This window comes from Larimichthys crocea, chromosome VII (genome assembly GCF_000972845.2).
Source record: "Larimichthys crocea isolate SSNF chromosome VII, L_crocea_2.0, whole genome shotgun sequence".
Classification (NCBI taxonomy): Eukaryota; Metazoa; Chordata; class Actinopteri; family Sciaenidae; genus Larimichthys; species Larimichthys crocea.
This window is the reverse complement of record NC_040017.1, coordinates 25,772,888-25,794,512: the sequence shown is the minus strand read 5'-3', so window position 1 is coordinate 25,794,512 and position 21,625 is coordinate 25,772,888. Positions and strand designations below refer to the sequence as shown.

The 21,625-nt window shown below is 40.3% G+C and overlaps 1 protein-coding gene across 12 annotated transcripts in view; it reads left to right on the top strand.

Annotated features, from left to right (window-relative positions):
- Window positions 1-21,625, top strand: part of tenm4 (teneurin transmembrane protein 4) — a 193,466-nt gene that overhangs the window by 65,231 nt on the left and 106,610 nt on the right. For all 12 annotated transcript variants that reach the window (XM_027280597.1, XM_027280605.1, XM_027280604.1 and 9 more), the window contains one exon: window positions 20,091-20,377. In XM_027280597.1, the coding sequence (XP_027136398.1) occupies window positions 20,155-20,377 (223 nt within the window). In that variant the 5' untranslated portion in view covers window positions 20,091-20,154. The remainder of the gene's footprint in view (window positions 1-20,090; window positions 20,378-21,625) is intronic.

The following is a 21,625-nucleotide window of genomic DNA, read 5'->3' as shown; positions in this document are numbered from 1 at the left end:
TACTGAGTCAGGCAGCGTGCAGCCGTGATCACAATGCGGACACAGCACTGCCGTTGTTTCCACTAAAAAAGGACAGCTTACTCGGTGATGTGATGAAGATTACGCTCGTTCAAACTACAATGATTCCCTGCGCTCCTTTCTGTAACTGCTGCGAGTGTCGTCATATTTCATTCTTTGCATTGTTTATTTATCCACCAACACATAAGTATCCAAATATATTGCATAAATATATAAAAACATAACCTACAACAGAATCATATTAAAAGCTTTCCAGTGATTTCGTCATTCGTTTTATATTAAAACGTTTAGAACATCTCAAATAGCTCGGAGGGACTCAGAAAATAACAAGAAAGATGCTACAGAAGTAAGAAGTGGAAATGTAGGAGTAAAAAACACAACTTGACTCCCACATTACGTTGGAGAAAAACAAAACAAAACCAAACAAAGCGACTAAAAAGATGAGTTCTTCCACCACACATGTTGTCAATACATTGTTCAAAGTTATCTACGACATTCACGGAGTTCGTTTGATGGCAAGGAACACATCACGGCTTGGCTCGGCTCCCAAGCGCTGTGTTGTGCGTCACCGCCTGTGCTTGGGATGGAGTGCAAATAGAAGCTGAACTGCAGCCGAAGCGTACGATATCATGCCAGTGGAAAAACAACATTACAGTTGCATATCATCAGCCACTTTCAGACTTCAGCTGCCAAGTTCTGATCTGGGTTGCATGCGAAGGGAGCAATAACGGGAAGCAGTAGTTGCAGAGCCAGACGGAAAAAAATTGGGAGACTTGCCTGTTCCTTAAAAATAAGAATAATACAAGAAAATGTGTCCAGACCTGTTGTTGTTTTTTTTAATGCCAGCTTTTGATGGTTTTCTTGTGACATGTTAACAAACATCTATTAGCTGCCGGCACTGTTGCTTAGTTTTCCCAGATCCAAATTGTCATTAGTTTTGTCAGTTTACAGTTAAAAATAGACATTCAGTTCTGTTCAAACAACATAGTTGCATATTTTGAAATATAAGCAGCTGCTCACAACAACAGTGTTGGTGCAATGTTTGCACATCAGAGTGCCTTTGTGTGTGTCTGTGTGTGTGTGTGTGTGTGTGTGTGTGTGTGTGTGTGTGCGCAACTGAGTAAAAACAAGCGATGAGGAGCAAGAGCGAGACAAACGGAGAAAGGGCAGCTTATAAACTGTTTGTGTCTAATTTGTACCTCGGTGTTGACGACGACATGACAGAGCTGGAGCAGGAGGCAATTCAAACAGGCCTCAGGGTCTTAACCAGCGTTTCTTATTTGGTGGGATTGAATAAAAACACTGTTACTGACAATCAGTGTTTTCCCCTCCCTTTTTTCACTAAATGCATTTACTTCTACTTCTTTCTGGTACTGCAGCATTTTCATCAGCCTTAACGTACACGTGTAATTTATGGAACAAAAATATTGTGCACCACAGTATTTAGTGACAGCGTAGTGATCTGGAAAATATTAAGAAAACACATTTAAAGATGTTGACATTTTGAGAGTTGTGCTGACATCTCCGTCTGTCGTCTCTGCTGAGATGATTTCACAGTGTGCTGTGTCTCAGCGAGCACCCAGGTGTTACAATGCATGAGGGTGATAGCCAGTAAAATAAAGATAGACCTGAATGTTTAGATTGTTTTTATGTGTATATATATATATATGAATTGCACCATGTGCAGCACAGTACTTCACATTGTAATACAGTGCTACAGTACAGCCGGGTGTTGTCAGAGGTTGAACAGACCACAACCCACAGATGTCAGCGCAGTGATGTATATCTGTCATGTTCAGTGTGAAGGTCCTGTTTAGATATGAAGCTAAATCATGCTTAAAGATAAAACTGATAGAGAGTTTCACCACCATTTGTTGCATATCATTTTAAAAATGTTAATATGAATGGAAGCGTTTGGCTTCAGTGGACATCAGGCCTTGAGTATTTCACATTTAATCTGGCATCATTTATTTTTTGGATAAAATCATGCAAACAGTATTTTTTAATATTTTGATTAATTGAATGACCTTTGGGCAGAAAACACTAATAAGCTGAGCGTTGCAGCTGAAGAAAGTTACTGAGCATAGAAACCGTTTGATGGTCCTCTGCACAGGCGTGTGACCTTTTACTCAATAATGCAATGCATTCTTGGATCACAGAGCATATTCTTAATTTCATAGCCAGCTTTGCGTTTTTCAGATATCCTTCTTGCATGTTCAAGTATTTTGTTTGATATGTGGTACATGTGCACCGTTGAATAAGTAATGGGGTTGCCACAGTACACATGCACCCACAGTGTGGATCTGACATGCTCAATGCACTTCAAAACCACCGACTCTCTCTCGAGTGCCCTTAACAGCCTTTTCCAGTTCGAAGCATCTGTTTTAAAGCCGCGCAAAGTATTTTTGTGTAAAACATACATACATGCAACCAATCAGCCTAAATCATAAAGTGGCACTGCAAAATAGAAGAGCCCCCAGCGCCCTCGTATACCAAGAGACTGGTAAATATGAATGATCTGTATGGAGCTTGTATGGATGCACAGGTACAAATATTATCAGTTATCGCTGCCTTTTAGTCCCACCGACGTTTTTTTAGATTTTAGTAATCTAGCTGTCCGACCTGCTCATTATAATGCTTCACTGGTGATGCTGTAATGTAAAATACTGTACGATGAGGTCTCTATAGGTCTTTATATTGAATCTGTTGTTGAAGTCACTCCATATTCAGCTGCTGCTGGTTGGAGGCTTTTCCAGCAGCACAGAGACACGTCTCCTCACATAACATGTCCAACAGAAGCTGATTTGAGAAGTCTGTTGTCAAAATGTCACATTGGAGGTAGACGTGTAAACATTAGCCAGCAGTTCATGCAGCTCCTTTCCTAGAGTACTTGTCTAGGGTCGGTTTAAGGTTAACTAAGTGAAGCAGTTTGAATGTTTTCTCTTTTTTTTGTCCCCTAAATTTTCGAGTACATGATAAAACGAACTGTTTTAATCAGGAGGAAAAGAGTTCTGGCACATCTCTGTCTTTCCCTCTTGCCCACTGTGCCACCCACACACTGCTTCATGTCTCTATTGCTCAGCTTCTCATTGTTCCATGCAGTGTTGTGTAAAATGAACAACTTGGTGGAAATGCTTCTTTGCTTTTTTTGGGCTCATCTGAACACAGGGATTTTTGCATTCCTCTAGTTTTTTCCTGGCTCCGTTCGGATCGTACAGTAATTAGAAGCAAACATGGAACTTATTAGTTATTATGCATGGTCCAACTGGGCTGAAAGCATGGTAAATTTGCTATCCCAGAAAAAAAAAAAGAAGAAGAAGAATGAATGCTCTCAGATTTCATCTGAATAGTGATGGTAATCAATAGCGATGGCTCTGATATATGCAAATAATCATCAAGGCAAAAAATGTCATAGTAATCATTTCGTGATGACATGTTACACAAATAATGAATTATTCCCTTATTTCCATTTCATCACCTGCAAGTAGGTTTTTCCACTTTAAATGTAAAACAGTTGTCAAATAATATAATGTTTCACGAGTCAACCAATGATGCATTTAATGCTTGATATCACCATGAAGTCTTATTTCAATATATCATTGTGACCTGATCTGGAAGACGGAGGCGTTCTCAATTAGGATCTGACCATGAGTGCACATCCAGTATTGTATTTTAATTTGAAGTTCTCTTGAAATGGATATATTAATTGTTGGGGTTATTCATTATTCGTTATTCACATTCATTTTTTTTTTCTTTTTGCATCGGTTTCTTGACTGAAATAACCCAAGGTTAATGTATTCTGAAAAACTTGAATATGTGGCGTACATCCAGAAACAATAAAGACCAGATGGTGCTAAGACGTGCACGTTTTCAAGTCGTTTCACAGCGCCGTATAGATACGATACCCAGGACTTTAGTGTTAAAGCCTGTTAATAAAACAAACTGAACTGCGTGTGAGACAGGAGATGGTATGAAAAGCGTCTGTGCAGACTGTATGCTGCTATGACTCAACGGCATGCATCGCCTGTATTTTCTTTCCAAGCCTTTAGTATTCAGGCCAGCTCTTTTATTGCTGTAAGTGGAGCTCTGCATGTGTATTCGTATGCGCCTGAGCACAGGCAGAAACACTGAAGGAGCTTACGTGATTTAGATCATGACTGGGAAGGCTGCCGTTGTGCTGAGTTAGAAGAATATCATAGTAAAGGAAACTGCTGTGCTATTCTACACCGCTTGACCCATACCGAGGAATTATTTATTGCTGTCACCTGAAAAACTCATAACTCCTGGTTTAGTTATTTATTTTTATTTGTTAACATCAGGTCAAGGACTCTGTGTTGTTCTTTGGGCTTATAACAAAAGAGTTTTTCATTATAATGCAATGCATGGCCAAACTTTGTTTTATCCTGAGTATAAAAAAAACAAGGTTTTAATTTTACCGATCCACAGCGTGTTTTGTGTTTTGTTTTACAAATGTGAGCAGGTAGGCCGAAATAATAAAGACGGCAACTAAACAAAAACTAAATAAAACAAGAGGAAGTTAAATTTTATGTGGGGACCTGACCTCCTTCTGCCAGCCAGGCTTGATGTGATCTGCTCTCATAGGAACTCCTACTTATAAAAGAAGTAGCTTTAATAAGCAGAAGGCTATAAAATCTCCCGCTTATAAAATCAAATCAATCATCTCGGAGAGATTGCTCATCTTTTTCGTACGAGGAGAGTATTATACATTATAAATCAACGGCAGTACTTAAAACATGCTTAAGATAGCTATCTTCCCAAAAAAAAAAAAAAACACACACATTAACATCGGCCTTTCATTCGATCACGTTGCCCTGGAAATGCTTAAAAAACAGAATCTGGATCATGTGAGTCTGGTTTAGCAGTTTGTGGTGCTAAAGAAGATTTGTAGTCATATTAAGTGACAATAAATCATTTTGTAAGCAAAGTATGTAAGTACGCACTGACAACCCAGCACATGTATTGTATATTATATATTACATACAGAGTATACTTAAGATTTAGAGCAATACATCATGCTCCATTATGAGGATTTAGATGTTTTCTCAAGCTTGTGATTTAGCCATAAAATTGGATTTTTACACTAGTGTCTCATCCACTCTGATTTATGTTAATGTCGCCTAATGACAGAGCAAGATAAAAAACATTCGTTATTAATCAGCTGTAGGAAATGTTGGTCTTAAATCATGAGTAGTTGATGTGTGTTTCTTTATTTGACTACAACCCCTATTCAAACAGGGGTATTGATCTCTGATCGTGGTCTTGCCTTCGTTCATCTTGTCATTTTCGTAATGACAGATCTCTCTGGACTCATAAAGTCTGGATCAGCGGATGTAATTTTCATTCTGTTTTCTTGTGATGAAGGTCAAAGACCCAAATGAGCCAGCAAAAATAAAAATATTAACATTGTTCAACTTCATCAAGGTGGCAGAGAGGATGTCGAGTGACTGCTACGTGTGTTGTGGTGGTCGTTGTTGGTGCATGAGTAACAAAGGAAAAGGTTCAACTCTTTAAATTTAATTATCCAGCCAAGATCTTCTCTGAGGCTCCTTTACCTAACACCTGTCTATTGTAGCTAGACAAAACTTGTATGTAAAAATAGATCAGAGTCAGACAATTCATAAAGACTTGACTTTAAAGCATAATGACTGCTAGTCTTGTCTGAACATGGCTGTAGACTAAAGGTTAGATAATGTACGCAGGTTTATGTAACGGTATTTTGCCACACTGTGCTTTTTGAATTAAGGCGGCGCCAGGTGTTCCGTCTGGCTGAAATTGTTTCTATTTCTGTCTGTAGTCTGAGAAATAAAATGTTTGTTTTCAAGCCTTCATTGTAGCTCTGTATTCAAGTTTCGGACCCTATGCCTGCATGCTTCCACGGGAAGGTTTACTTCTAAATGTAAATCAGTGTAATTAAAGTGGCTGGCTAATTTTGAAGGAACCAACAAGCTCATACTGGGACATGACCCAAAACTAATGTTAGTACAATTCTCAGCTGTGGCCTCAACTCTCAAACATTTAAACACAATGCTGAAGACGCTCCATGAATGTAAAAGACGCTTTCAGAGATGCATCATCGGTCAGCGTGTTTCTTCCCTATTTTCTACAGGAGTTAGTAATGAGAGATATCGATGCGCAGCATATCTCAGACATTCAGATGACAGAACGAGTGTGTTTCAGTTTAACGTGAAGCAGCGCGGGGGAGAAAGACGAGGCGTAAACTCTGGGATTCTCTCCTGCTGTCAAGGAGAGGTGAAGCAGCCTCCAATGAGGATTTGAAGGAAACCCCTGCTTGTTTCCAAACTTGTTAAACATAGAGATGGTGTTAACATGCTTTGTTCCAGCACTGCTGCACAACCCCCACCTCCATGCAGACACACACACACACACCCCTCCTCCGCTACCATACCCAAACACCCCCACCCCACCCTTTCGAAGTTGAGTAAACCTGCAGAGGAGCAGTGGAGGGAGCTTGGCCCTGATTTCAGTGCAGTGGAGGAGCCAGGGGGCCCAAGGGACACTCGGGTTACCAGCATCGAATCCTGCAGTATTAGCAGGGCACAGTGAAATAACAGCCTGCCATCTGGAACCTATGTTAAAGCCATCCTAGCCTTGCAGCGTTCAATCACACTGACCTCAATTAAGTGTTATTTGTTCAGTATTTTTATTCACTTCTTCCTTTGCCTCCAGATCTCCCTGTCTCGTGCAGTAATGTATGCCCTAACGCACGGTATCAGATCCAAAGCAGTGGCTAGAATTTAGTTTTTTTTTTTACCAGGTCCTCTGCTCTGTTTGAGCTTTCCCATTAAACTTTAAACAGTCCACCTCATAAGAGGTTTCAGCAGAGACCACCTTAAGTGCAGGGGGATAAAGCTTGTCTTTGTGCTGGAGATGCTGCGTGGTATGCCGGGTTAAGAGTGGGTGTTTTTTTGGTGAGGCTTCATGCTTATGACTCAATGTGGTCTTTCTTGACCCCACTTAAACAGGACACAATGAGCGCGCGTGAGCAGGTCTTTCCTCCTTTGAACCTTGATGCTCTACACTTTCTACACTCGTAACGGGACGATTTGACTACGCCATTCATCATCAGCGCGCTGTGAGAATGTTTCTGGGAACGGCTAACGTCCTCTGAACAGCTACTAAGAAACTTGGCAGATGTAGACTCGATTAATTTAAAGATCAACTTCCCGTTCCATTTTATGAAGTGCTCATTTATCTTTTTCATTCCTCCGGTCGCACTATATTAACTTTTTTTCCAAATGACTGGTTGGACTTAAATTGAAAGATTTTCTCACTGATTGAATGCGAAATATATTTCAAAATGAAAGCTAAAGAAAGAAACTTTTTAACAATTTGTATTTGATGGAAACATCACTGGAAGATGTTTTATTTTAGAAATTAAATTGATACTGGACTGTCATTTATTCTGACTTGATTTGGTTCAATCGAGCCAGATTTGATTATGTGTGAAGTCGTTTTTTTGTGTGTGTTTTGAAACATAACTTGGGACTAAAGCAAAGTTGGTCGCCGATCTGATATGAATTTAAAACATTGTGCACGGTACTCAAACTTTGAATTGGTCTCAGTGGCTACGTTAAGCCTGCAGTTATTACACTTTCAAAAAAAGTCAATTTTAATGGCAGTTCCTTCCCACTTAACTCCTCACAAATTGGATGTGGTCTTGTGTGGCAGTCTTCTTTCAGTAATGGTTTGATTCCTTTACAAGCTAAGCTGAGGTTTGCAGCAGTTTCCGTCCAGCAGATTTCATCCTTTGATAATTTGGATAGGATTGGCAGCATTATGTCTTATTTCGGGTCTATAATCGAATTTTCAATGTGAGGGGATTTATTCTTTGTGTTAGAAAGATGCCATGTAATGTCAAACATCCTGAACAAAACAGGACTAAGGAAAGAGAAAACAGGAAACAGTTTGGATTGTATTTCTATTTTAAGCTCAGTAGTCTACATTTACAGTGACTGATACCCACACTCCTCCTCCTGTTTTCGTCACTCTTTGTTCTTTAGTTTTGTTACTTAAATGATCAGTCTGAAATATCCAAACTTTCATAAAACAAACTGGACGAAAGAAAAGTGAGTAATAGATAATTATGACAAACTAAACCGAAATCTTTCAGTCAGGACTCGGTGCATTCTTAAAATTCAGAGAGAATCAAGAAGAAAATGTGTTTGGAGAAGACACTAAACTGCATCTAATGTAACAGCAGCCTTGGTTGACTGGTGACAGATCTTTTCCATTTTGTGCACGAAGCGATGTCATAAATTAGAATTTTTTTACATTGCAGCAAGCACCAACATTATGCAGAACTTTTCACTAAGGTTTTATCATTCAGATTTCATAGTTTTATGCTTTTCAGGTTTCATACTTTCTCACTCTCATAAAAATTTCATCGTGGCTCCAGAGGTCTGGTTTCTTCTTGATGAAGGCAAAATATGCAAAAAGTGGAGAAAAGAAAAAGAAGCTTAGGGGGGAAGAAATGTTGCTGCTATGCTAATGGCAGGGAGATAACGTGGAGGGGATTATTGGTAGTGTAGTCCATACTAGTTTTAGCCCATGCCCATGAGGAAAAAAGGTATTTTCAACCTGATGCAAGCCATACAGATTTTATTGTATTTTTTTACATTTGAACAGTGTCTATCACCTGCGCCACACTCAAAGCATCTCGGCTTGGTCCGAAAGAAATGAGAGAAACTATCAGGCTCTCTCTTATCTGTATTTACCTTTTGTGATGAGTGAGCACTGGTCAAAAAAAAAAAATGCTTGGCGCTGTGTGTGCCACACTTGTCAGCATGTCACAGTGCTGGTTCGATGCCAAAAGATGTATGCCATGGAGATACAGGCTGCAGAAGTGGCATTTTGAATTCTCTACTAAATATCCCCTGCTATCAGTGACAGGTATCAACAGGAGAGTACGGCTTTAATGGCCGCAGAGACACATCTCGGTGGAATTCCCAAACAGGTGACACAGGGAGCGCTGCGGGTGGCGTTTCAGCATTCTGTCATTTCATAGTGCTTTTTTGTTTGCACAGATTTTCTCTGTGAAGCACAGGGCGTCATAACTACTCCGACATAGATGATGTGTTAAAAAATGTGTAAGTCAGCGGGCGCGAACCTCTCACAGATCCATCAACAATGAATAATTAAGTGTGTTTTATCATTAAAAAAAGAAAAAAAAAGAAAACCTACCTATGATTTTGTTCCTTTGCTTTAATTTAACATCAGCTCAGAAGAGAAACTTTCTCCCGGCCTATGTTGTTAGCATATACTAAACAAGAATTTCAGCTCTGAAAGCAGTTTACCCCGTATCCATTTGGTTAATAGATCCATTAAGGAGCATGGCGCGAGTGGAGTGCGGCTGCTGTGTGGAGCGCAGGATGACGTGTTAATTCTGGGTAATTTATTACCCTGGGTGTCGCTGGGCAAGGAGCTCCTGACAGATCCTGTCTCACTGGGATCGTCCTCAGCCAGGCTTCCACGGGCATCGCCTGCTTAGCAGTGACTCCAGCATGCGGTGCTCACATCCGCTGATGCAAGTATGATGTAAAAGCCTTAGTGCAGGAAAACAACAGCGAGGATGCACATAGTGTGGCATTATATCAGACTGGCAGTCTTTGAAGGTAGGAGGCTAAAAGCACACCTGTGGAGAGAGAGAGGGTAATCAAATTTCCCCCCAGTGTTATGGGCACTTGCTGGCTCTCATATGGTTTTTATTTATGGAAGTATCCTTTTCTGTCTAGGGCCGGGCCTTGATTAGATCATGGATGCTGATTGTGGCCTAGAGCTGTGGTGATCAATCCTAATTTACTTGGAGAATTAAATTTATATATAGGAGGATGCTGTGCCCTGCCCTGATAGATGAAAGGACATTTCCCTCATATGCATCAACAATCAAGATGACAGAAGAAAAAAAAAAAAAAGACATAACACATATCTTGATTTTGTTTTGTGTTTTCATAACATGTAACACGGCGGCCTTCACCGGGGAATAAAAGCTGCATTAACTGTTAGTAGATAAGCTGAAGAAAGGAATTGCACAGGCATTGCATAAGGGTTTTTTTACAAGCCTCAGCACTGTCTAATGTTCAGCCATTGGGATCAGAGAGAGCAGCCCCCTGGTGCCTTAGAGGCAGAGGAAGGGGGATTGTGCAGGTCAACACAACACTGCCAAGCGCTAAGCGTCAGCCATTTCATGTCATAATCAGTTAGGGGCAAATCAACATACTCCAACTCTCAGAGCCTCGGGAAAATCCTCTCTTGCACGGAAAAGATGGCAAAATGAATTTCTCTTTTTGCTCTTTTTAAAAATGTGATGTTATGATTGTGATTATTTTATCTCCGGAAAAAACAAGTGTGTGTGTGTTTACAGTAGGACACTGCAGCAGCCGCGCCTTCTAGACATTACATCTTTACAACCACTTCTGTCATCCAGTCGATGATGAAGCTACAGAGTGATTAGCCCCACCCAGAGGCTGCTGAGATGGGAGATGTGGGAGGTGTGTGGTTGTCAAAGCAGGGCTTGCGGAGATGACTCAGTTAGGCACTTAGAGTAAGATCATTACCATGCAGGAACCCTCTGCCTAGCTTTGCTGTGCGTGCAGCTTTTTTTTTTTTTTTTACTGTTGATATTGAACAGCCGCTGGTTTTATTGTCTCTAACAACACAGTTGTGCCTGCTGCTGCTTGTCGTGCATGGGGTTATCACATGGTTCTCATGTTCGTATCTTCTCAAGTCTGCCATGTTTGCTGATTCATTTTGCAAAGCCCAGCTAGGATCCATATTATTGCTGTTGTGAGGAAATCTAATTAGTCCAGTTTGTTTGATTGATGCTTTTATTTTAAATGAATACTTCCCTCTGTTACCTAGTTTACTTTGATTGCAGTATATACAGTATATATTGTGCTGTATCATTGTGCATCTGATGGACAGTCAAACCGATACATATTTTCATTTCCTGGCAGAAATTATATTTCCTTATAAACTATATATGATGTGATATTTCACATGGAATTGCCAAATGTGAGGATATATAAGAAAAGGAAAGTCTAAAGGAAATTTCTCCAGAGGTAGGAGCTCATGATGGTGATTGTAAGACCTGCAGTCTGTGATCTTTGCAGTCCACCTTGCTGTTACGTGTCATGAGGAAATATCAGCACCCCCATGGTGGAGTTCTTCTGCTCAGGCTGTTCCTTAAGAAGAACACAGTAGTCATTCATTGGCCTTGTCTTCTTAACATGGCACAAAAAGAAAGAAGTGTGGGGTTCCCACCAGGCAGCTTGGTGGTGGTATCCATGAAAGCCTGTGGTCCTGTTTACACCTGGCATTTTTACGTCTTGGGTGTTCTGATCACAAGTACACAGCTCTGAGTAAGACACATTGAGGACGCACCGGGATCTGATCGTTCAGATCTCATTTGGCAGTGTGTATGCAAATGTGTCCCGAGCCGCAGTGAAGGACCGTGTACTCAACTGATGTCCTGTAAGTAGTACACTCCAAACACGCTGTCTGATTTCCATTTGGTTCAATGTTCTGCCAAGATAAGCAGCAGATGTTTGTGAGCACACTGTCTGTTTCAGTTGATTTCACCATTGACTGGAAGGGCACTGGAAGAGCGCAGACCCCCCGCCAAGGTGTTTTGTTTGTGCAGCGATGTTTGTTATTTATTGTTGTGTACGTAGTTGCAACACACTCATTCATTTTAATTATGTCAGGTTTATGTACGCGTTATGGATTCATTTCGCCATAGAAGCCGGCGTTAATTTGTGAGCCTGCGCTGAGATTTGGGTGTCTGCCAAAATTTAATGCTACACCTTTCCACCAAGTCTCATGAAGATCCGTAATCCTGCTGACAGACAAACAAATAGCACCAAAAGCATAAATTCCTTGACAGAGATAATAATCTACTTGGCAGAGCTAACTAGTAATTGAATATCCCCAGATTCCCCTTTTTAAAAAATGCACAATTTTGAGAGTTGTCGAGTGAGGAGAAACTTAATAAAGATCATTTTTAATCATTTGTGCCTTCTTGTAGATTTGGCATTAAATTCAATACAGTAAGTTTCTCCCTCCTTCTAAAAAACATTGTTTCACTCTGTGTCTGCAGCATACCTCATCTGCCATCCAGTATTTAGCAACTAGGTGTTTGAATGAGTGTCATTAAATGTGCCCAATTTAATAAATATAGCAAACTAATCCAATAAAGGCTATTTTTATTTGTCCCCAGACTCCCTTCAAAAGTCACACGGTTTGTCAGTCGTTGAGTTAGGAAACATAAATAAATAAAATCAGCAAATGTATTTCATTAAGTTATTTCTTTTTTTGGTGAAAATCATTGTGTTTTGTTTTTTTTGCCCCGGTGTGTTTGCTGCTGCCGTTAAAGATTAAAAAAACAGCACATTTGGTCTCTGAAAATGGAAATGATGCACATTTGCATGCAGAGTGGGGAAAGTGAGATCTGATCTCAAGTGGTCACTCGAGATGCATGTGGAGAAGCATTCTAATGCCAGGTGTGAAGTGACGTGCTTAGAGCTGTCCACTTGTGATCATATCACCCATGTCAATGCCCCGGCATTAACAGGACCTGCGACTATGATCGCACTCTGAAGAAAGGAAAATGTGTCAGGTGGTCTGATTACAAGTGGACAGCTCTAAATCACATTCATATCCAATATGCTGGAGCCACTTCAGGAGGATTTTAGGAATGCATGGCAGCATGCTGTATGTTGAGTACAGGCTTCATCTGTAGTGAGTTCTTTCTGGCCCACAGAAATGGAAGTAATTCACATGGTTATTTGCATATTGAGCCGGGAAGTGAAATCCAAACACAAGTGGTCACTTGAGACACATTTGAGACAAATTCTGACGCCATGAGTCAACTGAAATTTGTCACCATAGACACAGTCAGAGTCTGTTTTTGATTTGATGAAGCTTTTTAGTTTTTTTGTGTGTGTGTAGGACATTGATTGACAGATTTGTTCATGATTTATTTCTGTCTATGTTTGCATCGATGTCGGTTACAAAAGAAAACACATTTATTTGGAATAAGTGGAATTTTTACGCTTGTATTTCATGTGTTACACAACTAAGCACAATTCATGCACCATCGAGTAAACTGCACGATCATTAGTGGCATTAAGGTGCGATAACATCACTGACTCATTTTGTAAATATTGTATTTTCTAAGAAACTGCAGACATTTAATTTTAGTGTCTGAATGCAGTGTCAATAGCACACGAGTCACCTGCTTTCATTTCTGTAGCGTTAGTACTCTTCAGGGTCTTTTAAATTACCCAGGCAGCTTACTCTCAGGGTTGAATGGAAAACTAATAAAATGCAGGAGAAAAAAAAACAATAAACAATAGCTCTCACCTTATTTTGCATCCTGTTAAGGGGCGACATCAATTGCATGAATACTTGTGAGGCCAATAGAAAACAGGTCTGTACAGTGGAACCAGTTATTCTATAATGAGACCAAAGCAAGTGACATTTGATAAAGCTGTTGGTGATATTAAGCTCTACCAAGGTAAGGACTTTTTTGAGATGCCAAGCCAAGTGGAAGAGCTAGTATTACATTTAAATACAATGAACTATTATTTGAGAGGTGTTTGTTCAGAGTTATGATTAAGCTACAACTGTGTTCAGATCCATTCAGAAATATTTTTAGAGGAAGTAAAAGTTTTAGCTCACCTCCTGGTGTTACACGCACAAAAAAGTTATTAATTAATGGTCTGCTAAAATGTGTTCAGGGGAGTGAGTCATACATTTAGAAATTTAATCATCTGTTCCAAGACTGTTTCTAAATCGCAGAGGACCTTCATTAAAGCTCATAATCTAACCTGAAAGAACTCGGCTGAAGCTGGTCTTAGAACAGAGGTCAAGATGATGTATGTGGAAAAGAGGTGAAACATCTACAGGCTGTCACAGCATAGGCTCAGAATAATAATTTATAATAATAAACTTTTCTGATTCTCTTCCTTACCTCTAAATTTTGGGGTGTTACAGCTTTGTTTTTTACCTGCTAAGACTCTTGTGATATGTGTCTCTTTGCAGACGGTGGAAGTAAATAGATTTTCGCTTGTCGACCTTTTTGTGTGACAGACATCGCTGTCAATAGTTTTCAAAGAGAGTGTCTTATGTAAGGGAAGAAGTTCTAAGTGTTGACGGCATCGTCTGTCGATTTCTCAAAAGGGTGCACCTTTGCTTCTGGAAAGATATTATTTTTAAAAATGTCTTTTCTTAATGCTGTGGGCACCAGAACTTAAATTCCATTCACCTCCATTGTATTCAGTGTTTGTGGCTGAAATCTCACCTGGCATATGAAGTAGACGCAATTTACATGCAGTGAGAAAATGTGTTTTTCACTTGTTTGTTTTTCCGCCGAGCCGACCCTTAAGGCTAGGCAACAGCACATGAAATATTTCTGTTCAGAGCATAATTTATTTGGGTCCCATAGACCTTCCTCAGGCTACAGCTGCAAACCTCAAACATTTGTAACAGTAACTTTGACAGTAGCAAGTTTACAGTAAGTTGATTATTGCTTAGCTGGTATTAGGTTTAGTTTCACCTCGGGACAAACTATAAATCAAACTCAGGTCTAGCTTTGCAGGGTAATGAGCATTAATCGCAGACTAATGAGTGACAGGTCACAACCAGGGTGACCCACGCACTCACCATCCGTGCTTGGGAATAGAAGCACTTCAGCCTGGTGGAGAGGTCCTCCTTCTAAAACTGCAAGAATTTCAAATTGATCTCATTGTTTCCTCAGGGCTTAATCGTGAAGCTTCTGAGTCCAGATGACTTATTTTCTTATATTTCACTTTAGGATGTGTAACCGGATCCTTCCTCACATATTAGCCTTCATGTTCACCTATACTGTAGCGACAAGCCAGCGAAACGCACAGATGTATTTTGTTGTGGTTCAGCAGAAATATTGATAATGGATAAGTGAGCATCTCAGCCTGACATAGCACTGCTAACATTTTGCTGTATTTGGCCAAGGTCAGGGTATACATCAATGCAGCGGAGTGATTGTAAATAGACTGCTTCACCCTGTTATTTACTGGGCTGGTTTAAAGGCATTATTCCATTGCCTGCTCCCTCTGTCAGGACTAAACCTTGAATTGCTTAGAGTGATTAGCAGCAGGGAGTGTGCTGCAGCAGCAGTCCCGGGCTACTTTTGTTTATGTTAAGGCTTTTACGCATTCTGTTTTATTCGCTGGTGGGTTTTGCTTTTGATCCCGGAAGGAGGCGGCCGCTAAGATGCAACCCCCCCCTACCTCCATCCATGCCCTCTCCCCTCCCCAGCTTGCATTAGCACTACAGAATTCATGTCTGTTTGGCAAGCCATTCAGTCCCCCCACCCCTATATACCCAGATCTTTTTTCCTCTATTGAAAACACACCTTTCTGTTGACCGAGGAGGGTTTTCTATAGAGCCCAGGCATGTGAAAGATTTCCAGAATAGAAGTAAGTGGTGCCTGTATGGAGCTTTCCTCGCTCTCAATGGACCTCGTAGACAATGCTCTTGATATCTGCCCAAATTTCCTCTCTGTTGCACGACAGGGCTGCTTTTGTGTGTACAGGTTTGTCTGCAGGGTTGTGAGCTAACTATCACTAATCCTTTGACTACTTGAAAAAAAAACAACAACCCAGAAATACACAAAGAATATATTTTAAAATTGGGTTGGATTTGTTAAAAGATATTATTATTAATGAGTCCAAATGTTTTGTACTAAAAAAAAAAAAGCTCCAAAATTATTATTTTTTGGCTCATGCTCTAAATCTGCAGCCATTTGTCTAAGAAATGTCATCACGAATCAGTAACACATTATGTCTCAATCTTAGTGGTAGTAATTAGTAATAATAGTAAGTAATTAAGTGATTTCACAGACAAGTAATCTGTAATCATCTCATATTATACTCCGAGGGATTTGTCGAACATTGTGCATGTGTGTTACTTTGGCTGTTGCCTGAAAATGTCCAGGATTCTGCATGTGAAACCTACGACATGTAAAGAGCAGCAAGCGGTTAATTATCATGGAAAACAGGGCTGTGTGCAGAGTGAAGGCTAGATTTATATGCAGCAGCACTGAATAGCAACTCTCAGCACACTGCTAATTGTTTGATGGATAGTACAGATCCATTTGCATTTATATTGTACCCCAAACGCCCCCTCCCACGTATTTAGATCCCATATTTAACCAACTCCTGACACTGGAGCAATGGTCACAACGGTCTACCCAGCAAAAACCTCAATGAGTGTTTTAACAGGGGGCTTCTGCAACTGGTTATTCACACTGCGGGTGGTATGTTTTATGGCTTGGTTTGACAGATTTTGTGTGGTGCAAGAGGCTACCATTGCATGAAGATACAAAGTTTTCAGCCTGGTTAAACATTACTTGGTTTTGGGGAGTTAAAAAGTTGCGGGAACAACAATTTTTGAAACTGGTCCAGTATTGAGCAGTTGAGTGTTGCAGCCGGCAGCTACAATGTGTAATCCATCGGGGCACCGCTAATGCACGTCCACTAAAAGTGCATGTTTTGCCACTGACAGGCCTAAATAGTTGTTATTAGTGTCTGACAGGATTATGGATGTTTAAAGACCTTAGATTGTTCAAATAACACTAACCAATTAAAGCAGCTGTAGGCTATCACTTTGTTCTGCGGCGTAAAATTACAGTTTTTTTGTTTTTTTTTTGCGGTGGAGTCTGGTGGCTTTAAACAGAGCTGCTGCAGGACGGCTGCTTTTGATTAAACAAAAAGAATCTTACTATTTAACTAAAGTGTCTGTCTGTGTAGATGTCACCTTGGCCTCGGAGAGAGAGCTTGTGATCGGTATTTTTAACTGTGACAAGGTCAATGAAAATAACTCTTTGTCGCAGCACTTTAGAAATGTCACATCTTGGGTCTAACAGGTTTAAGAGCAGTACCACTGCTTATCTGTGGTGACCAAGATGACGGTTTTAACACAAAATTGCAAAAGGTAAAATTCAGGGAAATAATGGCCTTGGTTTGGAAAACAGGCGGACATAGCTGGCCAGCCTGTGTGTTTAGAATCCAAAGTGTGTATGTGGTTGATGGTTGAGGTGCTTATTTATCTTCTGACACTGGCAGCACTTTTAAGGTTTTCACTGCAGCAGCATAAGCTCTGCCTTCTGTCCGGTATATTAAACTGGTTTTAATCTTTGATCATAGGCTGTGAGATCAGACCCTGTCAAAATCAGACACCAGACGATACGCCTGTGCCTCTGCAGTATATCTACATACACTGTACATATGCTGTCTGTAGCAGTTTGACTCGTAGTCTATATACTGTGCATCCACTTAAGTGTTAATAGACCTTTTCTTGAGCAGCTTCAATTGTTCGTGAACAGAACAACCAACTTTTCTTGGGTGAAAACCGTTCACACCATCACACGTACAGTAAGCTGTGCTACCAAGGTTGTTGAGCTCTTTAGGAAAAGGATCTTTTTGTCGATCACGTTGTTCATAATGTTCCAGTCTGCACACAATACAGAACTCAACATATGCAGCATCACTTCAGTTTACACATTCATAGTTCATGCGACACTTCCTCTGCAGGAACACATATACATTTGCTTTGCACCTACACATGCACCTGACTCTACCATGAGCAACTGTGGACGATGCAATTGAAAAACGTAGCGTGTGCAATTATTTCCAAGGGGGAAAAACAGACCATCCACTGTTTCTTTTGTCCGTCCAGAGAGACCTCAATTGATTTTGGATCATTGCATAGATATGCAGTTAGTTTCTTTTTGGCACTGCGGCTCGAGCTTTAGAGGAACTTTGTCTTTGAAATAAAAGCATGTGATTGTTATCTTTGTTTCGGAGATTTCAATCCATGGCAGTCATTTTTCACTTTTCTAAGCGTGTCTTTGTGAATGCACCCTCATTAACCTTCTCCTTCAGAGTTTCAAGCTTCCACTTTAAAGCGCCCTGTGTCTTAGCATGAGATGATGATATTACTTAAAAATAGTCCTCTTATCACTCTTTGTTTTTAAGCGTTTCTAAATCATCTCGGTTGAATAAAACCTTCAGTTTAATATCTTCACGTACCAGCGCAATAAAATAATACAACAGTGGCATTTTCTTTGTTTTGGCTTCTTCTCCCAGGATTTAGATGTAGACAGATGAACGCGAACAACGCGAGCTTTGCTCTTTGGCGCTGAAGCACAATGATAATGCCAGATGTAGCCTCTTTATGAAGAAGAGCGCTTGTTTACTTTTCACAATTTGCTTTTGTGTGAGAATTCTGACGGTTGTAGTCAAGGTGGACACATTTCTAGGACCCAGATTTGCGTTCTGTATCATCTGTCGTCGTCTATGGCCTGTTGCTTCTTTGTAAAAAGAAGCAACTGGGTTTCCCATGGCCTCAAAGGTACATCTCATTGCATACCAGCCGATTAATAATGAGGAGCAAGGGCTGTTACAGAAGAGAGATGGTCGGAGCAATGAGCCCGGCTCTTTGGAAACAACAAAACAATGCTTTTTAAAGAACATTCTTGAAACTTTTAGAAAGCTGCTTGTTCTATGCTCTCTCACATTTGCATAGCGTCAAGGATCTTGAGCAAAAAGGTAAAAATTAGCAACCCATACAAGCGGCATCTGAAATCTTGGGAGCAGCTGAAGTGCTCTTGCGGCTGCAAAGTGGGAGCATTTTCTCCCCCCCCTCCATGTGGCGGAGGTCCTGGTATTGAGGCCCCAAGTCATTAATCACTAGGATCCTTTCAGCTGTCAATACATACAAAAAGAAACCCCCAAACCCAACAAGAGCGTCTTCAAAAAAAAAGGGATTTTTTTGAGGCCGGGGCAAATATAGTTCACTAAGGATTATTGTTTACTGTTCTGTCCGGTGCAAATCTCATACAGTATTCATAAAGAGCTTATCTTGTGGAAAATCCTTGTCTGAACAACACAGGCATATTGTCACTAAAAAAGTCCTGGATTTGCCAGGAGTAGTTTTTATCTCTTTTTAAAAGAGCTGCACTCGCTTATCCAGTCGCTTGCATCTCATTCTTATAGTAAAATAAGTACGAGCGTATGAGTGAATGGTATCGGAACAGAATCCTGCAGCATTAATGATATGGATTTCAGCTCATGCTGTATAATTAGTGATATATCATCATGTCATTGCAGTTGGAAGAGAAGCCTGGAAATACATTATATCACTCCAATGTATGGCTCACTAATTCTCCGTGTTCAGTAATTGAGTCTCAAGTAAACAGTGGCCAAGCCTTTAATCAAGTTTGTATCCACATTGACATTTGTTAATCCAACTCAATATCTTTAAACCATGTAGTCGCTTTGAATGAGCTGTTCGCAAAGCTTCATCTAAGTGCTGAAATATATTACACGTTAAGTTGTGTAATTTTGCACTAAAACAGCAAAGTCTTTTTTCCTTCTATCTCTCAAGAAATTATGTTTGAATCCATTAAAATACTTCCAAAGCAAGTTTCTTCATATTTTGCTTCAACATTTTAAGGCATGGAAATAAAACGTGGCACATAGCTGGATGCTAAAATTCCCTCTCTCTATTGATCTTATGCTCGGTGCGCTACTTTGACAGTTGGGGTTTTATGTTTCAGATTTTAATCATCTCTGCTGGTTCAGTGTAGTCCTAGATTTGTTTGGCTCCTCAGTTTTCAACTGGTGATGATTTGTAACATATAAACAACACAATTCATGGAAGGACACCTGCCACTTTTACAGATGCTGGAGGCCCAGTATTTCTATGTGGCACATAAAATAGAATATTTGTGGGAGACTTGCGCCGTAAACTTTATAGGTGCAAGATTTGTTGTGCCGTATTTTATTAAATCTAATCCTGGTGGTTCTTCATGCTCTGCCTGTGTGTGCTGAGCCATGCAGACGCTGATATTCGGACACGTGCATTTGCATTTTATTTATTTCCACAGTTCTTTTGCATTTGTGTGTGTGTAGACAGAATCAGATTATACCTTTTGGTGATCATGGTTGCAGGTGATGATGTGTTTTTTGGTTTGTGTTCTTCTTTTACAGAATCACTCAAACTAAACCGGCGTTCTAACCCACATTTGATGTTGAAAATAGTGTGGACGCAGCCATGGAAGTGAAGGAACGTAGACCTTACCGCTCACTCACTGCCCGGCAGGACACCGAGCGCCGTTACACCAGCTCCTCAGCAGACAGCGAGGATGGCAAACCAAACACCAAATCCTACAGCTCCAGTGAAACACTCAAGGCCTTTGACCATGACTCAAGGATGGCCTACGGGACCCGCGTCAAAGAAATGGTTCATCACGAAGTGGACGAGTTCAGCCGGCAAGGTTAGCCTTTATCTGTGCTAATATTAAATGTCATTGATATCAGTATGGTTTATCTACAGAGTGTAGTAAGTTAGCAGTGCACAATGACATGAACATTATGTTAAGGGCACATGATTGCCGGGTCTCAACATATGCATCATTGCTTTTTAATGAGGAGTCTCCTGGTGATTCACATTCAGTCGCTGTGGAGGTCATTCTGCATTGTTTGACGATTACCAGCGGTGGCCAGGGATTTAACCCACCATGCAGGAGTTAAAACCGCATGGAGGACATGCATACCTGCACACATGCATAACTTCACCTGCTCGTTCAGATATACAGTGGTCCCTCCTTTATCGCGGGGGATACGTTCTAAAAATAACCCGCGATAGACGAAATCCGTGAAGTAACCAGCTTTATTTTTAATTAAAAAATGATTATACATGTTTTAAGGCTGTAAAACCCCTAACCACACACTTTTATACACTTTTCTCAGACAGGCATTAACATTTTCTCACATTTCTCTCTTATTTAAACTCTCTCAAAGTTCAAACTTTCGCAGATTTAACAAAAATAAGTATCAATACTGTATTAGCAAATGAAACCAAAGATCAAAACCTGTTTTCAAGCCCAAACATTTTTAACACATTTAATTTTAATCATCAATCTACGAGGTTTGACACATAAGAAATTATTACCAGTAACTCACGTGTATTTCACAGTTCCTCTGACGGTGCCGAACACAATGCGCGTTCATACTGTACAGTACGCTGTAAAAAAAAAGCAAATTTACACTCTGCGAAACAGCGAGGCCGCGTTATAGTGAGGGACAGCTGTACTATCTTCAAAGTTCAGATCAGATGTGATGGCACTGCCTTAAATCCAGCTGAGGCTTAGGTCTGCCATTTCCCTCAAACATTTATATTTTGAATCATCAAGGACACGTCCTCTAGGTGGTGCAGCGAAGGAAATAAACAACCTTTTTAAAAAAAGTTTTTATTTTTCAGCAGTAACAGAATCTAACGCCATCCTCAAACCATCAAGGACTGCTTTACAAGTCTCCTCCTGACTCACGGTGGTAATTCTAATTACCTCGGTGGAGAATTTAGGAGAGAGAAAATTGAGAAGGATGTCTCATTTTTTCCAATATGACATTTAAAGATATAAAGGCTGTTGTCATTTGAAAACTGTCGCTTTCCTATGAACAAAAGACAAAACATCAATTGTGTTTGTTTCAAAGAATGTATCGGATCTGAAAGTGACATAAGT